The sequence below is a fragment of the Podarcis cretensis genome (assembly GCF_951804945.1).
Source record: "Podarcis cretensis genome assembly, chromosome: 3".
Lineage (NCBI taxonomy): Eukaryota > Metazoa > Chordata > Lepidosauria > Squamata > Lacertidae > Podarcis > Podarcis cretensis.
The window spans coordinates 16,573,043-16,595,532 of NC_137172.1; the positions used below are offsets into that span (position 1 = coordinate 16,573,043).

The following is a 22,490-nucleotide window of genomic DNA, read 5'->3' on the forward strand; positions in this document are numbered from 1 at the left end:
GGCCATCCTTGTGGGAGGAAGTTCCATAGTCTTGACTTTCTTTTACATTGAATCTTCCAACATTCAGCTGCACTGGATTTCCAGGGGGAATGAGATAGGGAGAATAAGCATAAAAGTATCCACTTTTTCCATGTCATGTTTATACCAATGGTTCTCAAACTTTTTTTTCTCCAGGCTGCACTTTCAGGAAAAAAATGCACTGAAAAACACAACTGGGATTGTCCTCAGTATCACCTGATGTTCCTCTTCTCATTTTGAAGATACCCATCTGTATTTCACAAATGTTTTTATACTATACCACACTGAATTATTTTCTTCTTTGTCCTTGAATCTGCCCACCACTGCCCCTTTTCTGTTTTTTTTTAAATATATAATATTTATTAATTTTCCAATTTAATAATCCAATGAACCACATTAAAACATTCCAAATTGCAATACAATAAAAAAGCCAAATATAAATGCCAAATTTTTTATCTTTGGGTGACTTCCCATGTTCTGAATTTCGCAAAGTGCTGATCATCTAATATCACATTACATTTCTTAATCAATAAGCCATTCCAGTGTTAATCCTTCACATAATTTTCATTAATCCTTCACATAACTTTCACAACCACTGGTCTGTTCAACTTTTGCTTTCTTAGTTCTGTATGAAATATTTTTCCCTGATGTTTTCCACAGTCCAGCAATCCCATTTTCAGTTTCTGCCCCCTTTCCAACTCTACAATATTATTTTTGAGGCGAGGTCACCAGAACCATACACAGTACTCCAAATGTGATTGCACCATAGATTTATATAATGGCATTGTGATACTGGCACTTTTATTTTCAGCTCCTTTCCTAATGATCCCTAGCATGGAATGTGTCTTTTTTACGGCCTTTGTATGCATGTACCTTCATCAAGCTAGTATAGCAGGCCCCATCATACATTGATCTTCAACTGGTGCTCATGGCCTGATCCAAAGTGGGTCACAACAACAGCAGTACCACCATGCAAATATATTGTAAGTGGTTAAAAAATGGGTCCTCAGGTTTAAACAATTCCACCAAATATGTATCATAGTCCCTTTTCCAGTGTTTAAACATCAAACAGTTTTGGGAAATAATTTATAACGAAATGAAAAAAAATGTTCAGATATTCATTTAGGAAAACACCAAAAGGTTTTCTATTGGGAATAGTACCAGAAAGCCTAAAGGAAGAAGACAAGACCTTATATTTATACGCAACAGTAGCCACAAAATATCCAAAACAATGGGAGAAATTGGAAGGATCTCAAAAGAGAAGATTGACAGGGACTGGAAGGTGTTTAAAAGATACTTGCAAAACCATATCGAAAAATCAGAACTATTAGAATGAACAAGTTCCGTTTCAAATACTGAAATACTAAATAAGATGGATAACAATGTGTAACAGAAAAAGAAGTATGAAATTAGATTAAAGGTGTGTGAAAGAAAGTAATAGAAGTGGAAAGAAATGGCAATTGAGTAGATTGGAAGTCAAACACAAAGGTGGGGTGAGGGTTGATGGATGGTGATTGGAAAATGAATTATTTGTGGGATTGAGTGTAGGTATGTTTGAACACTTTTAAGGATTGTATGAAATGTATGTGTCAGAGCCGCCCTGGGTCCCAGCTCACAAGAGACCAAAGTCCAGTCCAGGTTATATACAAAAGGTTTTATTGAAGATCATTGTCGTGATTACATCCAAACTCCGTGGCTCCACATCTGTTACCCTTAGATGTTAGAAGTCCCCTCTGAGTCCGTCCCTCCCCTGCACCAATTTAAGAGGCTTGTGCTGCTCCACCTTTTCCTCTCCTTCCTTTTCCGCAGGGTCTTCCTGCCCCCCTGTGTTCCCTCTTTCCGGGACTCCCCAGAGGCTGAGTCTTCTCCTGCCTGCTGCCCCCTCCTTCGTGCTTTAGCACCAGGCTCCTCCCCAGAGCTCTCCCCACTTCCGCGCGCCTCCACATTTGAACTTGGCGCGCGTACGTTGCTCCTGACCTTCCTTTCAACAGCCACACTGCTCCCGGTACTGCTTTCCGCCCCTTCCGGCAGGACGTCTTGCCCCGATCTCCTTCCCCCCTCTGCTCCTTGTTCTGTTCCTCCCGACACACTGGTAACTCCACCCTCTTCACTCCGTTCCGGTGGAGAAGCAGGTCTCGATCTCCAACTCCCACTGGCGGTTCCCCCTACGTTCCCCTGCTCCTGACTGCTTCCCCCTTGGGCTCCCCTTGGCTTGACCAGGGGGGCTCCCTTTTGGGAATCCTCCGATTCACTGGACGGACTCATGGACCATCTCGGGTCATTGTCGTCCTCTTCCTCGTCAGGCTGGAATCCTTCTCCCTCACTCTCGGTCTCCTCCCTCCTCTGCGCCTCTCTCCCTGAACCCCTGACATCCATCCCCCCCTCGAAGCCCCCCCTTCCCCCCTCCCCCCCATCGGGTGCGGGTTGTGGGAACTGCAGCTCCTCGGAGGTAGATGCAGGATACAGTTCGGCTACGTCCATGACCTCTGCTGGCAGCTCGGTGTACGTGTGTTCGAATTCGGGTTCTTCACCCAAAATGTTCGCAGTTCCCTCTTCCATTGCTACTTCGTCTGGTGCTGCCGGCCAAGGCCCCTTCAGCCATTTCTTGCGCCAGGCTTCCTCTGGTTGCTCATCCCACCAATAAGAGGGCTCTGTGTCCACCCCCGAACACGATCCCCTGGGCGAGTTTGAGTTCGGCGTTCTTTCCTCGGCTGAAGAAAAGCCGTGGAAAGTGCTGCCTGAACATGTGGGGGTAAAGAGCCAGTCATCGAAGTACTCGGCTGGCATGGGTCTATGTGGGAAAAGGGCATGGAACTCGTCCTTTAAAAGAGGTTCGTCTAAAGCGTAGTCCGGCACCCACCCACTGGCACTGACTGGTGCACCCTCTCTGACTAGAAAGTATTCTATTCCCTCTTCCCCCCATCTCGAGTCCAGGATCTCTGTGACCTCGTTGAGTGGTTCGACCCTAGGCGATCCCTCCCTCCTAGGTGACTCTGTGCGTGGCTGCGGTATTGTTTCAGACTCCTGAAACCTGTGCGGGGCCTTGTAGGGAGTGAGCACCGACCTATGAAAAACCGGGTGGACTCTGGAACCTTCGGGGAGGGCCAGTCGAAAAGCCACGGGGTTGATCTTAGCCTCCACCTGGTATGGTCCTAGCTGCCTGTGCCCTAGCTTCTTCTTGGCCAACGACTTGGTTGGCATCGCCTGGGCCGCTAACCACACCCAGTCCCCCACCTGGATGTCCTCTCCCACTCTTCTGCCTTTGTCTGCCTGCACCTTATATGCTTGTTTGGCTAGCTCCAAATGTCTCCGCAGCTCCTCGTGCACCTCTTGTAGTTCTGCAGCGAACTGGTCGGCCTCTTGCGGCTCCCCCTCTCTTGGTGCTACGAACCCCGGGAAGGTCCTGGGATGACGTCCATTGTTCGCGAAGAACGGCGTCACCCCCGTCGACGCATGCTTCGTGTTGTTGTAGGCAAACTCCGCCATCGGTAGGTAGTCCACCCAAGCTGTGGGTCGCTGATTTGCATAACATCTCAGGTACTGCTGCATGATCGCGTTGACCCTCTCGGCCTGGCCGTTGGTTTGTGGATGTCTTGCCGACGCTAGGTTGATCTTGACGCGCAGGATACCTAGGAGCTTCTGCCAAAAATTGGAAATAAACTGGCGCCCCCTGTCGGACAGGATGGCCCGCGGCAGCCCATGCGCCCGGAACACGTGGTCGATGAAGAGCTTGGCGGTCTGTTCCGCCGTCGCCACCTTCGCGCAGGGAATGAAGTGCGCCATCTTGGTGAACAAGTCCACCACCACCAGTACCGCCGTCTTGCCTCTGGAACTGGGCAGGTCAGTGACGAAGTCCAGCGCCACCCTCTCCCACGGTTGCTGTGGTGTTTCCAGTGGTTCCAGCAAGCCCGCCGGCTTCTGGTGTACTGGCTTGGACCTCTGACAAGTGTCACATCTGGCGACGTACTCCGCTACTTCTCCTCGCATCTGGGGCCACCAAAAGTCCCTGGCCACCAGTTCTATTGTCTTCTCCCTGCCGAAATGGCCCGCACTGGGAGCGTCGTGCAACTGCTGCAGAACCTTTGCTCGGAGCTCGTCGCTCGGCACGTAGAGGGCACCCTTGTGAGTTAACAGTCCGTCGCGTAACTGGAACTCATCGTCTCTCAGCGAACCCCGACGCAGCTCCTCTATTTTGGATTGTGCAAACTGATCTACCTGCAACGCGCGTCGCACTGCGTCCAGGTCGACAGCGATGGCAGCGCACGCCCACGCCTGCGGTGCAAAAATGTGCCTGGCTGCTATTGGCGCCGCTTCCTCAAGATATTGCGGTTTCCTGGAGAGCGCATCGGCTATAACGTTGGAGTCCCCTGGGACGTACTCTATCCTGAAGTCGAAATCCGCGAAGAACTCTGCCCAGCGCATGTGTCTTTGGCTCTGGAGTTTCGCCGTGCGCCAATACTCTAAATTCTTGTGATCCGTGCGGACCTGCACTGTGTGCTTGGCTCCAATGAGGAAATGTCGCCACGCTTTGAACGCTGCGTGAATGGCTAACAGCTCCCTGTCCCATATGGTGTAGTTTTGCTCCGCTTTGCTGAGCTTTCTGGAGTAAAAGGCACCGGGTCTCCAGTTTCCATGTGGATCTTCTTGCAGGAGTACGGCTCCAACCGCTCTGTCTGACGCGTCGGTCTCTACTCGTATGGGCTTGCCTGGATTCACGTGCAGCAGCTGCTCCTCGGAGGCGAAAAGGCTTTTAAGCTTCTGAAAAGAGCGCTCCGCCTGTTCCGTCCACACGAACCTCTTTTTCTTGGAACTGAGAGTGTCCGTGATCGCTGCCGTCTCCTTTGCAAAACCTCTGATGAATTTGCGGTAGAAGTTGGCGAAGCCGATGAATCTTTGGACTTCCTTCCGATTGCGAGGGCTCTTCCAGTCCAACACCGCGCGGACCTTGGCGCTGTCCATGGCCAGCCCCTTGTCGGACAGCTTGTAGCCTAGGAAATCCACGTCCGTCACATCAAACTGGCACTTCTCTAACTTGGCGTAGAGCTTGTTCTCCTGTAGTCTCTGCAGGACTTCCTTTACGTCCTTCTCATGGGCCTCCTCCGTTTCCGAAAAGATCAGGATGTCGTCGAGGAAACACACGCATTTCTTGTAGAGAAGTCCCGCTAGCACGTGATGCATAAATGCTTGAAAGACGTGAGATCCATTTTGGAGACCAAATGGCATCACTCTGTATTCGTACGTGCCCAGAGGCGTGAACATGGCCGTCTTCCACTCATCGCCCTCCCGGATGCGTATGAGGTTATACGCTCCACGCAGATCCAATTTGGTGAAGATCTTCCCCTTCCTTACGGTTGCCAGGAGATCATCTATCTTGGGCATGGGGAAGGCCTTGGGTTTGGTCTTACTGTTTATGAATCGATAGTCCACAATGAGTCTTTTTTGGGGCGTGTCCTTTTTCTTTACAAAGAAAACAGGACTGCCCCCCACCGCTTTCGATTCTCGGATGAATCCGCGCTTCAAATTGTGCTCTATGAACTCCCTGAGTTCTTGCATCTCGTCCTCAGACATGGAATACAGCTTTGCAGTCGGCAACTGCGCCCCTGGCACCAGGTCGATGGCACAATCATAAGGCCTGTGGGGCGGCAACTGGTCAGCTTCCTTCTCGCAGAAAACCTCCAGGAACCCCTCGTACTTGCGGGGTACTGCCTGCACCATGCCAAGTTGCAACTGCTGCTCCGCTCCCTCCTCCCGGCTGGACTGGATGCAATGTTGAGCACAGTACGATGAGCAAAAGGTGATCTGCCGTTGGTACCACGCTACAGCAGGACTGTGTCTCTCCAGCCAACTCATGCCTAATACTATAGGCGTGTCTGAAAGGCGGGTGACATTGAAGCTGATGACTTCTCGATGATTTCCAATCCTCATCACCATGGGAGGCGTCTGTTGCACAACTTGTCCTCCTAGCAATTTCCTGCCATCCACCGTGACTACGTTCAGAGGTGTTGTCGCTGGCAGAAGCGCTATGCGATGCTGCTTGACAAAGTGCGTCCCCACAAAATCTGCGTTGCTCCCAGAATCAATCGTGATGGGGACTTCCAGGGTGGTTCCATTCGGCAACTGAAGTGTTGCAGTGAGCTGCACCGCTGGCTTGGGTGGTAAAGGGTCTGTGCGTTGCAAAAGCGCTGGGGACTGCTCTACAGATTCGCCTGGCTGAGCCCCAGCAGCTCTGCTTCCAGCCAGGCACTGTCGTTTCCCTGAGGTTGCTCTGCTTGCATCTTTTCTGCTGCAACAGTTGCTAAAGCTGCAGTGTGTTTCTGCAGCCTCTGGGGACACTCTTTCGCCATGTGCTGTGCACTGTCGCAAATGTAACACTTCCTGGTCCCTCTAGGAGGCTGTGCCTTTACTGCACCGGAAGCTGGGGCTCTGGCTGTTGCTTGAGCCTTAGCACCACCAAGTTCCATGGGCTCCTCCCCCTGCCTTCCCAGTGGCGAAGGATGTGACTGACTGAACTCCCTGGGGATGAAAGAAGACGTCCTCGCTGGTGGACGCACCTGACGTTCTTCCTCAGTGTGCCAAGGACGTCCCTCGTGCCTTATCCCAATCGCCAAAGCCCTCTGCACAAGCTCCTCCAGGGTCTGGGGTCTGTCTCCCCTGGCAAGTTCATCCTTAATGGGACCGCTGAGCCCCTCCCAGAACAAATCCCTCACAGGTGCACAATCCTTCTCCCAGCTTAGCGCAGTCAGTAAAGCAAAAAATCTGGAATGGTACTGACGCACAGTGGCTTTGCCTTGCCGCAATCCAAAAATTTCCCTGCGTGCAAGATCCACATCTACAGTTGACTGGAAGCAGGCATCCATTGCTTTAATGAATTCATCTGCATCGCGGCGGGCAGGGCCATCTTCACGCCACAAATTGCGCAACCAGTCTCTGGCCGGCCCATGCAAGTGAGAAACAATAAACCCCACTTTCTCCTCCTCATCTTTAAAGTCATGACGAAGCAAGTGCAATGCATACAAAACGTCTGCTCTGAAACTGGGGTAGTGCTTCAGGTTCCCATCGAAGTGGGTGACTAGGCTGCCCCCCCTCCGTCCAAGTCCAATCCCTTCTGATCTGGACCCTGGGAACCCTTCCCTGCTTGCACGTTCCCACCTGGTTTGCAGGTCCTGGCAGCGCTTCTCCATTTCGTCATGCTTCTTCTGAGACGCAAGGACTGCAGCAGTGAGTTCGGAAACTGTAGTTCGTAGAGCTGTCAACTGCTCCTCCGCACTCATGGCTGTCACCGTTCGTGAGCTTTGCAAAAAAAAATTTTTGCGTTCTTTGGAGGGGACTTACTGTCAGAGCCGCCCTGGGTCCCAGCTCACAAGAGACCAAAGTCCAGTCCAGGTTATATACAAAAGGTTTTATTGAAGATCATTGTCGTGATTACATCCAAACTCCGTGGCTCCACATCTGTTACCCTTAGATGTTAGAAGTCCCCTCTGAGTCCGTCCCTCCCCTGCACCAATTTAAGAGGCTTGTGCTGCTCCACCTTTTCCTCTCCTTCCTTTTCCGCAGGGTCTTCCTGCCCCCCTGTGTTCCCTCTTTCCGGGACTCCCCAGAGGCTGAGTCTTCTCCTGCCTGCTGCCCCCTCCTTCGTGCTTTAGCACCAGGCTCCTCCCCAGAGCTCTCCCCACTTCCGCGCGCCTCCACATTTGAACTTGGCGCGCGTACGTTGCTCCTGACCTTCCTTTCAACAGCCACACTGCTCCCGGTACTGCTTTCCGCCCCTTCCGGCAGGACGTCTTGCCCCGATCTCCTTCCCCCCTCTGCTCCTTGTTCTGTTCCTCCCGACACACTGGTAACTCCACCCTCTTCACTCCGTTCCGGTGGAGAAGCAGGTCTCGATCTCCAACTCCCACTGGCGGTTCCCCCTACGTTCCCCTGCTCCTGACTGCTTCCCCCTTGGGCTCCCCTTGGCTTGACCAGGGGGGCTCCCTTTTGGGAATCCTCCGATTCACTGGACGGACTCATGGACCATCTCGGGTCATTGTCGTCCTCTTCCTCGTCAGGCTGGAATCCTTCTCCCTCACTCTCGGTCTCCTCCCTCCTCTGCGCCTCTCTCCCTGAACCCCTGACAGTATGTATGTATATTTGTAATATATGTGTATTAAAAATTCTTTTTAATAAATAATAAAAAATATTAATTAAAAAAAATGGGTCCTCAGGTTTATGTTTGGGTGAAAAGTGAGTCCAGAGTCAGAAAAGGTTGAAGATAACTTGCCATACCACACTTCAGATGGAGGGAGAAATATTTCTTCCCCCAGATATTGCTCAACTACAACTCCTATCAGCTACAGCAAGAATGGCCAATGGCAAGGGAGAATGACGAGCTGCAGTTCAGGAACATCTAGAGGGCCAAAGGTTCCCTTTTAGACAAGTACAGCAAAAGGTGGGAACATAACTAAAAGGTAAAGGTACCCCTGCCCGTACGGGCCAGTCTTGACAGACTCTGGGGTTGTGCGCCCATCTCACTTAAGAGGCCAGGGGCCAGCGCTATCCGGAGACACTTCCGGGTCACGTGGCCAGCGTGACATCGCTGCTCTGGCCAGAGCCAGAGCCGCACACGGAAACGCCGTTTACCTTCCCGCTGGTAAGCGGTCCCTATTTATCTACTTGCACCCGGAGGTGCTTTCGAACTGCTAGGTTGGCAGGCGCTGGGACCGAGCAGCGGGAGCGCACCCCGCCGCAGGGATTCGAACTGCCGACCTTTCGATCGGCAAGTCCTAGGCGCTGAGGCTTTAACCCACAGCGCCACCTGCGTCCCGGGAACATAACTACCGGTATCTAAAATTAATAAATCCTAGGCATGCAGTCTTCAGTGGAATTTATTCCTAAGGAAAATGTGCACCAAATGATAGCTCTGCTGTCCTCCAGCCAAGTACTTCTTTGCACTTCTGTTACTCTTCAGATTTTCCTCCCTGCAGCCCAGTCCATATACCTGTTTACTCAAACGTTCTCTGTTCAATAGAAGTTACTGCCAAATAAGTGGCATGGCACCTGAACCAATGGATTCAAGTTACAAAAAAAGGAAATTCCAATCAATATCAGAAATAACTTTTTGACAACAAGAGCTCTTCTGACAGTGGAATAGACTCCCTCGGGAAATGGTGGTCTCCTTCACCAGAGGTTTTTAAGTAGAGGTTGATGGCCATCTGTCATGGATGACCTAGCTGAGATTCCTATATTGCAGGGGGTTGGACTAAATGACCCCTGGGCTCTCTTCCAACTCTACAATTCTATTATATCAAAATGCCTTTTTCCTAAATGCTAATCTAATTAGAGTTATCTGTCTATAAAACTAGAATGAAGATATCGGGAAGTGTTCCATTAAGTCATTCTTAGAAATACCACAGAAAAGCCGAAAAGATTTTCAGAATTTATTAAAATTACTTGTAAAAAAAAAAAGCAAATTTGAAGGGAAATATTTACAAGCATTAAAAAAACCCACACACACTATATTCCATGATCTGCAAGAGATGCAAGGTGGCCAAATTCATTTAGAAACTTACTAGACACCTCAAAAATGTTTATACAAAACAGTTATTTAACATACATTCAACAAAAAGGCATCAGTCATTTTACACAAAGAAAGGACGTTCATCTTGCCCAACTAGTAAAAATGTTTAAAAAATGGATTACAGCCCAGCAAAATGCAGTCTAGTGTCAAAATTTGAAGTAATCCTTTTATTAAACTATAAGGAAGTATTTAAACAAAAAAAAAGTCTCTACAGGTAATCTTCAGTTTACATGCTTTTGCCATGTTTATCCTTATTTCGTGTTACAGCAATTACGAGTTTAGTTCTCTGTGCATTTCGTTCATTTCCTTTACCTGAAGACACAAAAAAAAGAGTTTTATTCCTTTTCAGTTTTGATGCCTTTAGAACATGTTCATCTATTAATATTACCAATAGAATGGACACCAGTCACCAGCCTAGAAACAAATTTTTGCTAAATGTAACTCCCCCTGCCCCCAATAATATCATATGTTCAGCTTTTTGGCTGAATTTGTCTACAGAAGAATCCAGAAAGCTGTAATTTGCAGTTTTGTTTTTACTACATAAAAAACCTCTTCCCTGGGCCAATGTATGTATCAGATCCTAAGCTCTCTAGAAAATAATATTTCCTGTGTGCAGCATTTAAATGACTCCCCAAACTGTTAGATGTCAAAACACATTCCCTCTCTCACAAACAGAATGTTGGCCATACTTGTTACAAACATGGCATATGAACCTTTCAGCAACTTATTGCATGGCAAGTTAAGCAAATAGATACTGTAAGAACCTGAGAATTGTTCCTGTTCACTTTCTTGCTAGATTATAGTTTTCATTATTATTTTGTTTTATTATTCACTCTTCACACTAAGGTCAAAGGGCAGGTCAAAACAATTTTACATACAACATTAAAAACAATTAAAAAAAAAAAACCACGAGAAGCTAGAATAAGCCGTAAAATATGCACCACAGATGTTACAAGCTCAGAGGAATTTTTATATTACCGTTCTATGCCATTGTTTAAATTCTTAACAGTTCCTTTGATTTTGATTTTTTAAAACTCACCTCAGCTTTTTCATATTTCCCCTTCTTTCTTCTAGTAAAGACCTGCAGGGAGAGCAACAGGTGACACCAAGTTTTTGCAAAGCTTAGCAGTTCAAGGATCCACAGAACACACATGCAACATTCACGACTTCCCAGGTCCCATTCACTGAGGTCCCCTAAACGATAAAACCTTCTGGCCAGTCAGGTCCATGTTGCTTATGAGACCTGCAAGCAGGGGCGGCCCAGCCCGTTTCACCACCTAAGACAAAATAAGAATTGCCACCTCCTGCCCCCACACCCTGCCACAGTGTCCCACCAAAATGCTCCAGCTTCTCATCAAACTCAGGTGTTTCACAAGTGGGGCAGGAAAGATGAGTGGATCTGTAAGCAGCCATTGTGATTCTGCTGTCTGAGGGAGGTGCTGCGCCCTGTCTCATGGGTGGGCTTGGTTCATGTGCACACAGGACCAAGTCTCATCTACTATAAGCATTTATTTATTTTTATCACTGCAAGCCAGGTCACTGTGGGAAGCACAGTAGCTCAGTGGTAGAGCACATGCACTGCATACAGAAGGTTGAAGATTTAGCCTCTGGCATGTCCAGGTAGGACGGGGAAAGACCCCTGGAATGAAAGCCCGGAGAGCCACTGTCAATCAATATAGTCAATTGTGAGAATAATGATCCAGTGATCCAAACTCTGTATAAGCACCTTTTTCCATTTATTTCTGTAATTTGGACCAAGGTATGAAAACTGGACTGGAAAGAGCATATTTCACAGCAGCAGCCACCCACACCAGTGTCTGCCCGTTACAGAGACTTACGATATGGTCTCCGAAAATTTTGCATGCCGCTTCTTTAACTGGACATTTGTTCTCACTATGATATTTTCCTATTACCTAAATTCAGCCTATAGCATGTATGACGGTCAAGTATTTACCTCGCTTATTCTTATCCTATTCAGGAGTGAATAGCTATTTTCACATAAGATACTACTACTTCGGACACAATACATGAAGCTATTCAACCTTAAAGATCCTCCCAAGAGGCCCTTCAGGTCCCCCAACCTTCAGAATACTCGCCCAAGGAAGTTCATCTGGTACAAAAGTCTCTGCTGAAATAGAGGCTTCAGATACCAAGTTCCATTATATTATAACTAGCTAGTTTATATCTGCTGCTACTGTGACAGTTGCCTTTTTACACAACTCTGGAACATTTTTAACATGAAGAATGGGGTTAAAGTATCTCATATAGTTAGAAAAACATACCAGTACAAGAATACCAGCAACTATGGCCAGTATTATAATCACAATTACAGCAATAATACCAGGATTCAAATGTTGCATTGTGAACTCTGGTGCCTTGTCATCAATGTAGTAGATTATAACATCATTAGATTGAAGAGATCCTGTTGAACTGTCAAGGGTAAGTCTTGGTCCTACAATCAAAGAGTCCCCTTTGATCTGAAAGAGTAGAAGCACTAGTTACACACTTCCTCTTTTGGAGTAAGCAGTCCAAGCAATATCCAATCATTGAAATACAGGCAACTAATGATTGGTGTGGGGTTACGTTTCTGATCCACAGGCACATTGGTGGAGTGCGCACAAGCCTATTACATCCCCACCCTGTTCCGCCCCCTTTTCTGGTCACTTATGGGTCACCACACTGCCCATGTGCTCAACTGCATATAAATTGGACTAGCGTAAATCAGTCGTTGCCTGTAAAGCACTGAGTTTACATGAACCATTCTATTCTACCTTGCACAAAGGGACTGGTATACTTACATCTTTTTCAAAATAGTATGCCACATCAACTATATCTACATCTGTGTCAGATTTCTCTGTAGCATTTTGTTTCAGTTCGATAAAAACGAAAGGCTTTTCATACTGGGATGAAGAAAACACAGCAATTAGATCCACATAACCAATAAATAAATATATGAACAGAATGTGACTTTGTTAGGTTTTTAGAAATCTCTTGGAGTTTAAAAATCATGTTCTTTTTGAATAGTACTATAGTAATAATAATAATAAATATTAATAATTTTATTATTTACACCCTGCCCAATTGGCTGGGTTTCCCCGGTCACTCTGGGCAGCTTACAGAATATATAAAACATACACTTTAAGACAAGTGGTTTGTTTGTTTCAAGAACTTGTATTAAAAGAGATTAATATAACAGTTCAAATATCACAGCTGTATGATACCAACACTGACAAAAAGTCTTGAATTAGCAGGCTATGGAATTACATGTGGAAGCTACAAAGAGGCACATTTCTTGTGAAGCCTAATACGTTCCATCCCTAAAACTTGTTCTTGGGAATTCTTGGTGACTCCATCTTGAACCTTCTCAATTCTTTTATGTTTTCCCTTCAGTAGTTGATTATATATTTTGCTTTTAGCTGGGCTTTTTAGATTAATATAAACTACTTACAACAGAAAGTCCTTTATATAGTAAAATTAAATATTTAACATTGGGGTTCAAGTATATCTCCTCTATCTTGAAAGTTTAAAGGCCATTTTTAGAAATACAGTGGACGCTCGGGTTGCAAATGTGATCCGTGCGGAATGCACGTTTGCAACCCGCGTCCACAACCCACAGCGTTGCATCTGTGCACACGTGGCTTGCAATTCGGTGCAAAGCTCAATTTAGCGCTTCTGCGCATGCTCGACCGCCGAAACCTGGAAGTAACCCGTTCCAGTACTTCTGGGTTTCGGTGGCCCGCAACCCAAAAAAACATAACCTGAAGCGTCTGTAACCCGAGGTATGACTGTATGTGAATACTAGCACAAAATTGTCTATAGGAATCCAAATATAACAGAAAATCTGCAAAAATTGCTATTCATACCGTAGCAGTTATGTGATTTTTATTCAATTGGTAACGCTGAGCAAGTTTTTCTCTGATTTCACTACAAAGACAAGAATTAGAAACTGTTAGTACTTGAACATGTGATTTAGAACTGAATCTTGTGTCATCCTCTAACAACAATCTAACATCTTTGCATTAACCCCTAAGGGACACATCAGCAACTTCTATTGGTTCCTTCCTGTCAACTACAACTTCTGCAACTGTATTTACACCTTTGCCCATACTTGGCACTAGCAGAAACAGAGGCAAAGCTGGCTTAAACCACCCCACTTATATTTTGCTACCAACATCAGTTAAACAAGCAAAGTGTAGATGCAGTATAGCAAGAACAATGGCTTTGGAGGAAGTTAACACTGCATTAGTATACAAATCACTTCCTTTTGAACTACATTCTGAAGAACATCCCCATCCCTAGAAATTGTATGTTTTGCAATCCTAATTACTTCAAACAGACTAAAGACATACCTCTCAAGGCTAGGTTTGTCCAAATCAGTTTCTGTCCCAGAGTGCTTCATTTCCATCGAAATCCAGCTGAAAAATAAAGTATTGCCCTCAGGAATTTAGCTGGCCGATTCCACACATTAAATACAAGCTTAAGAAATAGGATTTCAAACAATCTTTTATTTGTAAAATTACAGTGGGAACAAACTTGACAATATAAGGAGTGGGCAACCTCAACCACCACCACTCCTAGAGCCACATCTGCAGGGCTAGACATTTGGAGACACATACCACTGGGCAAATTGTGTGGCAGGCAGTGCACAGGGCTATATATTCACTTTAATCCCCATGCTCTGAAGTAGACAAAGTGCCGTAGGTTACTATTAGCAGTGTGGGGACTGTGATATTGACTGCATTAGGAGTGCCTTGTAGTGCAGGGAAGAAATTAAACCACACTCCCACGCAGCTCTCAGTGCAGGGGAAATCTTTTTTTGCACCGATTGCTGATCAGCTTGGCAACACAGGGAGTGAGTGAGCCATGGCAAGCTGCAGAGAGTACTGCTGAGGGACATATGTTGCTTGCTGGTTGCCCACCTGTGACATAAAACATTAATGTTTTGTACCTGCATGTTTATATATTTGCCTGGCACCAAATATTTATATTTCAAGGTACATGCAGTTTCATTGGAGGCTTACCTTGTCCTTACTACTTCATCGCATTTAATGTCTTTACCCCCCTTGTCAGTTCTTCGTACTCCAGCTGAGTTCACACACCAGCAAGTGTCTGTACCATTGCACTGCTTAGCTTTGAAGTTACCATTGTCATCACATTCTGGATCATAAATGCCATCATTGTCTCTAATAGCATGTTGTGGTCTATTACTTCTGCCAGAGTTTTTGCGGTATATTTCTGCTTTCATCAGCAGGCATTTTGAAGACACTGAAAATAAGATCGCAAAGAACCACATTTAAAGTTACCATTTCAGTTTCAAATGTCTGATTATGCTGGAATGCTAGGGCTTCCCAGCTCATATTTGAAACTGAAGCAAGTTATCCAGGAGTTGTTGTACTCACATGTTCCACAGTCCACTGTGACATTGGACCCAAAACTTGTGCATCTGCATGTACTGCTAATTGAAGTACAGTTTACCACGTGCTTGTTGTTCAGGCATAAGCAACCTGTAATAATTAAATGTATCCGTTAGGAAGGAAACCAGTCAGGTACCATGCACCAAATAGGCAAGTAAATGTCTTCACTTCTGAGGGAGGAAGAAAAAGTCTCTCTCTCGGTAGATCTCTGAGCACTCAAGATAAAGCCAACAACTGACACCAGAAATCAAAGCTGAGATGAAGTTATCATTTTAAGAAGAAATGGTTTAATTCAAGTGTACTGAATTTTAACTTAAAAAGAGGCCCATTCCAAAAGTGTCTTGTGTTTATGTAATATTTTTGAAATTACTTCCTTCTGGTGCATTGTAATAATGTTATCAAAACAGTACAGTTTGCATATCAGAGTATTTACACTGTTTACCATCAGCACACAGTAGACTCCTGCTTTACTATTCCCTTCTAGCAAGCAGGAACAAACAATGCTACATCCAAACCAGAGATGAGTTTTGTTTTGCTCAAACAACATCAAGAACAAACCACAATCTCTAGTTTGGATCAGGGTGGATAAAAAGTAATGATTTTTTAAAATGGGCTTTTTTTACTTAAATTGAATTTTTGATAAATAAAATGCTTTTGGAGTAAAAATCTTTCTAAAGATAGATTTCTATTTAAGTTAAGGAAAAAACCTTAATCCCATTGTTCCTTTGCAAATTTATATACACAGAATCAACCCCATACCTCTTAAATGCTAAGTTCCAAGAGGTTCGATGAACAGATTGTTTGGAGTGGAATAGATCTGCCCAAGTAAGTGTGAAGCAGTAAAAATGAAAGTGTAACCTTGTGAGCAGAATACTCCACAAATCTTGGGATATTTGTGTAATAATTGTGCGAGTCAGTTGCATGCCTGTGCAACTCAGACTTGAGGCAAGTGCTGAAGGCACTTCAGGGCTAGCAACCTCTTCCCAATCCCACTGGGTTCCAACAACTGCACTAACACTTAACTGTACAGAATAGGCACCTGAATGTAGAAGCAAATCCAAAGGGGTAGTGGTGGAAATAGTAACTGGGATCTGTAAGTCCTTGGCGAGACCTTGAAGTGCTTGCCAGTCAACTAATAAGAGTTCACTGGTTCCAGACCCTTCTTCCCAGGGCTCACCTGACATTGTCCAATCAAGTCTCTAACCACATCAGTTTACAAACATGGATACATATGCTATAATGTTATTGTTTTAGTTAAATAAATTGTTAAAATTGTTATTAAGGAAATGATTATTTTTCTCCTTCCAACAAAGTACAGCAGAAAAGTTGTCCAAATATAAATAGTTAACTTATTAAACCTCACAATAATTTCATAATTATCTTTCTTTGTATTTCTAGTAGAATAACCAAATCAGTAATTTTTTTATATAACTGTAAAAACTACCTTGAAAGTTTATTATTCAAAAAATTAAACCTTCATCTGGTTGTAAATATTAAGATTATACTAGCAAGATTGTCTTTCTATAAAAAAAATGATTTAAATCAAGTCTTACTTTAATTACTTAATTACTTAAATTAAAAATTACTTAAATCAAGTGATTTAAATTATGATTTAAATCAATTTCATTTAAATCAAATCCACCCTGGTTTGGAAATAACTAAGAAATTACAGTGTGTTGCTCCCACTGGCTAGATAGGAGTAGCAAAAGCAGGAGTCTTCTGCTTTTGAAGATGTCATCCAGATCCTCAAAAAAGAGGGAAAGGAAGACCCAGGTAACTACTTATCAATGAGCTTGACATAGATACCAGGGAATGTCCTAAAACAGATAATTCAATAGTTGGTCTGTGAGCATTTAGAAAAGGATGCTGTGATTACCAAGACCCAGCATGGGCTTCTCAAAAATAAGTCATGCCAGACCAATCTGATTTCTTTTTTTGATGGAATTACAAACTTGGTGGATCAGGGAAATGCTGTGGACATAGTGTATCTTGATTTCAGTAAGGCTTTTGACAAAGTCCCCCATGATATTATTGCGAGGAAGCTGGTAAAATGTGGAATGAAAGAGGTAATCGTTAGGTGGATTTGTAGCTGGTTGACTGACTGAACCCAAAGAGTACTCATTAATGGCTCCTTGTCATCCTGGAAAAAAGAGACAAGTGAGGTACCACAGGGTTCTGTCCTGGGCCCGTTGTTGTTCAATGTCTTTATAAATGACTCGGATACAGGAATTGAGGGGACACTCATAAAAATTTGCAGATGACACCAAACTGGGAGGGGTACCTAATGCCGCAGAAGACAGAATTGGAATTCAAAATGACCTTAACAGATTGGAGAACTGGGCGCAAACTAACAAAATGAATTTCAATAGGGACAAATGTAAGGTTCTGCACCTAGGCAGGAAGAACCAGGTGCACAAATATAGGATGGGGGGCACCTGGGTTACTAGCAGTACATGTGAAAAGGATCTAGAGGTCTTGGTGGACCACAAGCTTAACCTGAGTCAACAGTGTGATGCAGGAACATAACAGCTAATGCTATTCTAGGCAGCAACAACAGAAGTATAGTGTCCAGATCAAGGGAAGTCACAGTATCACTCTATTCTGCCTTAGTCAGACCACACTTGAAATACTGTGTCCAGTTCTGGGCACCACAGTTTAAGAAGGATGTTAACAAGCTGGAACATGTGCAGAGAAGGTCAACCAAGATGGTCAAGGGTCTGGAAACTAAGCCTTATGAGGAGCACTTGAAGGAGCTGGCTATGTTTAGCCTGGGAAAGAGGAGACCGAGAGGAGATATGATAAAAAAGGTAAAGGTACCCCTGCCCGTACGGGCCAATCTTGACAGACTCTGGGGTTGTGCGCCCATCTCACTTAAGAGGCCAGGGACCAGCGCTGTCCGGAGACACTTCCGGGTCACGTGGCCAGCGTGACATCGCTGCTCTGGCCAGAGCCAGAGCCAGAGCCAGAGCCAGAGCCGCACACGGAACGCCGTTTACCTTCCCGCTGGTAAGCGGTCCCTATTTATCTACTTGCACCCGGAGGTGCTTTCGAACTGCTAGGTTGGCAGGCGCTGGGACCGAGCAGCGGGAGCGCACCCCGCCGCAGGGATTCGAACCGCCGACCTTTCGATCGGCAAGCCCTAGGCGCTGAGGCTTTAACCCACAGCGCCACCTGCGTCCCTCTGGAGATATGATAGCCATCTTCAAATATCTCAAGAGCTGTCTCATGGAAGAGGGAACAAGCTTGTTTTCTCCTGCTCTGGAGGGTAGAAACTGAACCAATGGATACAAGTTACAAGAAAGGAGATTCCGACTAAACACCAGGAAGAACTTTCCGACAGAGCTGTTCGACAGTGGAATAGACACCCTTGAATGTTTTTAAGCAGAGGTTGATGGTCATCTGTCATGGATGCTTTATTTGAGATTCCTGCATTGCAGGGAGTTGGGTGACCCTTCCAGCTCTACAATTCTATGACTGCAATTTCCACTGGAAAGGGTTATAGCTCAGTGGCAGAGCATGTGCTTCGGATGTAAAATATCCCAGGTTCAATTCCTGGCATCTCCAGAGAGGGCTGGGAATGTCCCATCTGAAACTCTGGAGATCTGCTGCCAGTCAGAGTAGACGCTACAGAGCTGAATGCCTCAATGGCTTGATTCTGTATAAGCCAGCTTCCTCTCAAAGTCTAAAGAAAAAAAGATTCAAGAACTCAGTGGAGGAAGTCACTAATCTAAAACAAAATTTTAAGACTTGCGTGTTGAATAATTTGAATACAGTACACACACATAAAGGATTGGGTTCTCTCTCCAGGAAGGAAATATCTACTGCCTATTTTTTAAAAAATAAAGTGTGAGATGCTCTACTAGCTACACATGAGATGCTATATTTTTAATAATTCATGCTACCAATATTCAAATTTTAAGCGAGGCTTTGAAAATTGGTGACAGATGGTTATATAAAAGAAACCTACTTGGGACACACTAAGAAACACTCCTTCCGCAAGAGTCACAACACATGGGCATTTTCAAGAGAAATTTTACAACTATTGTCTATCCTCTAGTAGAAGACCAGATTTGCTCTCAGGCACCTCCCCTAACCCTGGGTGTAGTCTCAATTGCAGAAAGGAGCCAGTCACATCTCTGCTCTGCTTTATTTCTGCCACCAGGAAATGTGAAATCTGAAAACAGCTCAAGGCCTCAGGGATGGGCTTCCATTTACCAACAGGAGTCACATAGGAGCTGACACAGATTAAAAAGGAAAGCAAAAGTTACTAGCCTGTTCTTTCCAGGGCTCTTAGAACTATAACAATGAAGCCTCTTCTCTTCCTGATGGAAGAGGTGCCCAGCAATGGCTGCAACAGCTCCTTGCAGCCCATTTAACCCCATGGGCTTGTAAACTGTACAAAACAATCATATTGATGGCACTCCCATCAGACAGCAGATATAACCAACACTGATGAGCCTTCTATTTACACACGTCAGCTCAGTCACCCATAGAATACACAGCAGCAGGAGAGAAAAAAGAAGGCTGCTTTGGTTAATCAGAAGAAGAAGAAGAAGAAGAGGAGTTTGGATCTGATATCCCGCCTTTCGCTCCCTTTAAGGAGTCTCAAAGCGGCTAACATTCTCCTTTCCCGTCCTCCCCCACAACAAACACTCTGTGCGGTGAGTGGGGCTGAGAGACTTCAAAGAAGTGTGACTGGCCCAAGTTCACCCAGCAGCTGCATGTGGAGGAGCGGAGACGCGAACCCGGTTCCCCAGATTACGAGTCCACCGCTCTTAACCACACCACCACACTGGCTCTCAATCAATCAGGTGATTGATCCGTTAATATCACAGCCCTAGAAGGTTCCGACACCAGGGCTGCTCCAGGAAATTTTACTGTCCGAGAGGAAGGGTTAAGATGACACCATCATTCTACATAGTGGCCAACTGGACCTAGCATTGGCAATGGGTCAGTGTCCTCCACCACATCCATAAGCCACAACCGTAGGGAGTTGCAGGGCAGGCTGTATAGTAAACACAGTCCTATCCTCAAACATCTCACCTGCCCCCCCCCCCCCCCGCAGCCACCTCATTCCACCTAGTGGTGAGGCCAAACTCTGCACATCACCTAGCAGTTCAACAGCTATGTATTTTAAAACTACTTCCTCTTTGTGATGTCACAGACTGAGCCTCATTCCTGTTCTTTCGAGGCAAACCTGGGGGGCGAGGGAGGGGGGCCAACATTTGAAAGGCAACGGTCCCTGGAAAGAAGAGTACCTCTGGCAACGCTTAGATGGGGGTTTCTTCTGCACAGGGAATTCCTTAACTTGAGAGACGACACAAAATAATTCCGACGACATTCAAGAAAGGAACCCTGTAGCTGCTGAGCCCAAGTTGGCCTTACCTCCCATTTCTTCAGACAAGTTATAGTGAATTATCGGCATAACCATATTGAAGCGCTGCTTCACCTGAGACACAAATACTACATACTGCCCACATCTCAGCACGCCTTTTTTAAAAGAATAACCTCAATCTAGGTTCTGAAATGAAAGCATTTTTTTTTTTTTTTTTTAAAAGTGAGTTTCCAGGACGGGACGTCTTCGAGGCGCGGGGTTGTACCTAGCTAAGTTAAGACTTTCAGAGGATCCAAACACGTCCCTCGACTTCGACGGATCTACTCTCGGTGAGTAGACCTACCACTCCAGTGGGGTCAAAATCTGAAGAAACCCCCCCCCCCCCCCGAGGACCGCGCTTGAGTCCGGCCGCCACCCCCAAGTCTCCTCGGAGGCCCTCGCTCTCTCTCTCCAGGGAGCTCTTTCCCAAGCAGCAGGATCCTCGACGGGGGGCAGCCAGGTGCACCCCCAGCCCCTGTCCCCTAGCCCCCACCCACCCACCCCGCCACCCACTGAAGGCAAACCGAAGCTCTTTCTGCCCCGGTGAGAAGAAGCGCCTCGCCCCTTCCCTCCCCGCCCCGACGGGGCGCCATTTTGTGGCGAGCGGGCGTAGCTCGCCTCGCTCCTCGCTCCTGAAGGGGCTCTCTCCGGGCAAGGCGCCATTAAACCCCCTCACAGGAGGAGCGGATAGTCGGAGGAAGAAGGAGCGGCAGAGAAGGAAGGGGAAAGAGAAGGAGCCTTCCTCGACGGATACGTACTGCAGTTCACGGTGGCGGCGAGCGCCAGCATCGCCAGCGCCAGGTAGACGGTCCCGCGGGGCAGCTCCATCGCTGGGCAAGTTGAAGGAACAGGTAGGCAAAGGAGGCCAAATAGTAAAACAGTAATAAAGAGGAGCGCTGCTTCGACGCGCCTTCTCCTCGAGGCTCCGCGGCGCCCTTTCTCCCCTCGCGAAGACGCTCAAGCTGCTCAGCAGGTTCCGCAGGTAGACCAAGCCCCGCCGCGCCCGACGTCTCAGGTTGCACCTGGGGCCTCCTCTCAAACGCCGCCTCCCCTGGCACCTGTGTCGCTCGCTTTCTCTCTCTCGCGCGCGCTCCCGCTTCCTCCTTCTCCTGCCGCGAAGGACAAATGAGTCTCTCGGGGCTCCCGCCAGCGCTTATAGCCCGCAGCGCCACCTGAGCGAAACTGGGAGCGGCCGGCGGGGCGGGGCGAGTCCGGCGGCCGAGGCGAAAGAGGCTCACCTGCCCGCCCGGTGGCCCATATATGGACTTTTCCGGCGCGAGGCACCTTTGGAGGGACGGGGCGGGTGCTGAGGCAAGAGGCGCCTGGCACCTGCTGTCTGAGGGAATGCAGGTGGATCCTGCTGGAGCGCCGTCTGAATGCAACTTTAAAAAATGGGGATGGGTGGTGTTTTCACAATTTACAGTGGTACCTCGGGTTACAGACGCTTCAGGTTACAGACTCCACTCACCCAGAAATAGTACCTCAGGTTAAGAACTTGGCTTCAGAATGAGAATAGAAATCACGCGGCGGCAGCGCGAGGCCCCATTAGCTAAAGTGGTACCTCAGGTTAAGAACAGTTTCAGGTTAAGAACGGACCTCCAGAACAAATTAAGTTCTTAACCCAAGGTACCACTGTACCTGTGTGCTGGTCCAACTGGGGAAGGCTGGGGCTCGCCCGGTGGATAGCAGCGCAGTGCGCAAACTGAAAACTCTCGGTCCCTTTTCTCCCCACACCCCAACAAGAAACCAAGAAGTTGCCCGCAAGAATTTGAAGTTCAAGCAATAGGTTTTGACTGCCTGCCTGCCTGCTGGTAACTGTCGCAATTGTGCCTGAAAAAATTGGTGGCACTGGTGAAATCTGTGGCAAACACGGACAGGGAATTTAGGGCACCTGTGGGGAAAGTCAGAAAGGATAGGGACTTCCGGTCGGTGCCAGCGCTTAATGGTGGTCCTCTCTTCGATCTCCGGAGGAGGACTGCTCCACGAGTTCGGGTCTGACCGCTACGGCGAAGCGGGGACCCCTAAAATCACAGGCACGGAAGCCTGTGAACAAGGAGACTCGGTGGGCACCATTTGCGCCCCCCTTTACTGTTAAGGAGCCTTTTTAAAGGCTCCGGAGTGGCATCGG

General features: G+C 46.7%; 1 protein-coding gene and 1 long non-coding RNA gene across 4 annotated transcripts in view; one reads left to right on the plus strand and one right to left on the minus strand.

The window, feature by feature from the left end:
* Positions 1-633: 633 nt before the first annotated feature.
* Positions 634-22,490, plus strand: part of LOC307211981 — a 39,733-nt gene continuing 17,876 nt past the window's right edge. Inside the window, exon 1 of one of the 2 annotated variants that reach the window (XR_013836678.1) lies at positions 634-1,001. This is a non-coding gene — a long non-coding RNA (uncharacterized lncRNA). Of the gene's footprint in view, positions 1,002-21,533; positions 21,674-22,490 lie in introns of those variants that run through there. The other variant, XR_013836679.1, reaches the window with a different exon arrangement.
* On the minus strand, positions 9,421-21,429 carry EPCAM (epithelial cell adhesion molecule). 2 transcript variants are annotated; one of them, XM_079968975.1, is made up of 9 exons: positions 21,121-21,429; positions 14,974-15,078; positions 14,596-14,839; positions 13,924-13,989; positions 13,438-13,498; positions 12,373-12,474; positions 11,916-12,051; positions 10,614-10,655; positions 9,421-9,886 (listed from the first exon to the last, which is right to left on the minus strand). In XM_079968975.1, exons 1-8 carry the CDS (start codon positions 21,188-21,190, stop codon positions 10,645-10,647), a joined length of 795 nt encoding a protein of 264 aa, XP_079825101.1. In that variant the 5' UTR covers positions 21,191-21,429; the 3' UTR covers positions 9,421-9,886; positions 10,614-10,644. The 2 variants fall into 2 exon arrangements, with proteins under 2 accessions (XP_079825101.1, XP_079825100.1); XM_079968974.1 differs by having other exon boundaries at positions 11,857-12,051; positions 21,121-21,311.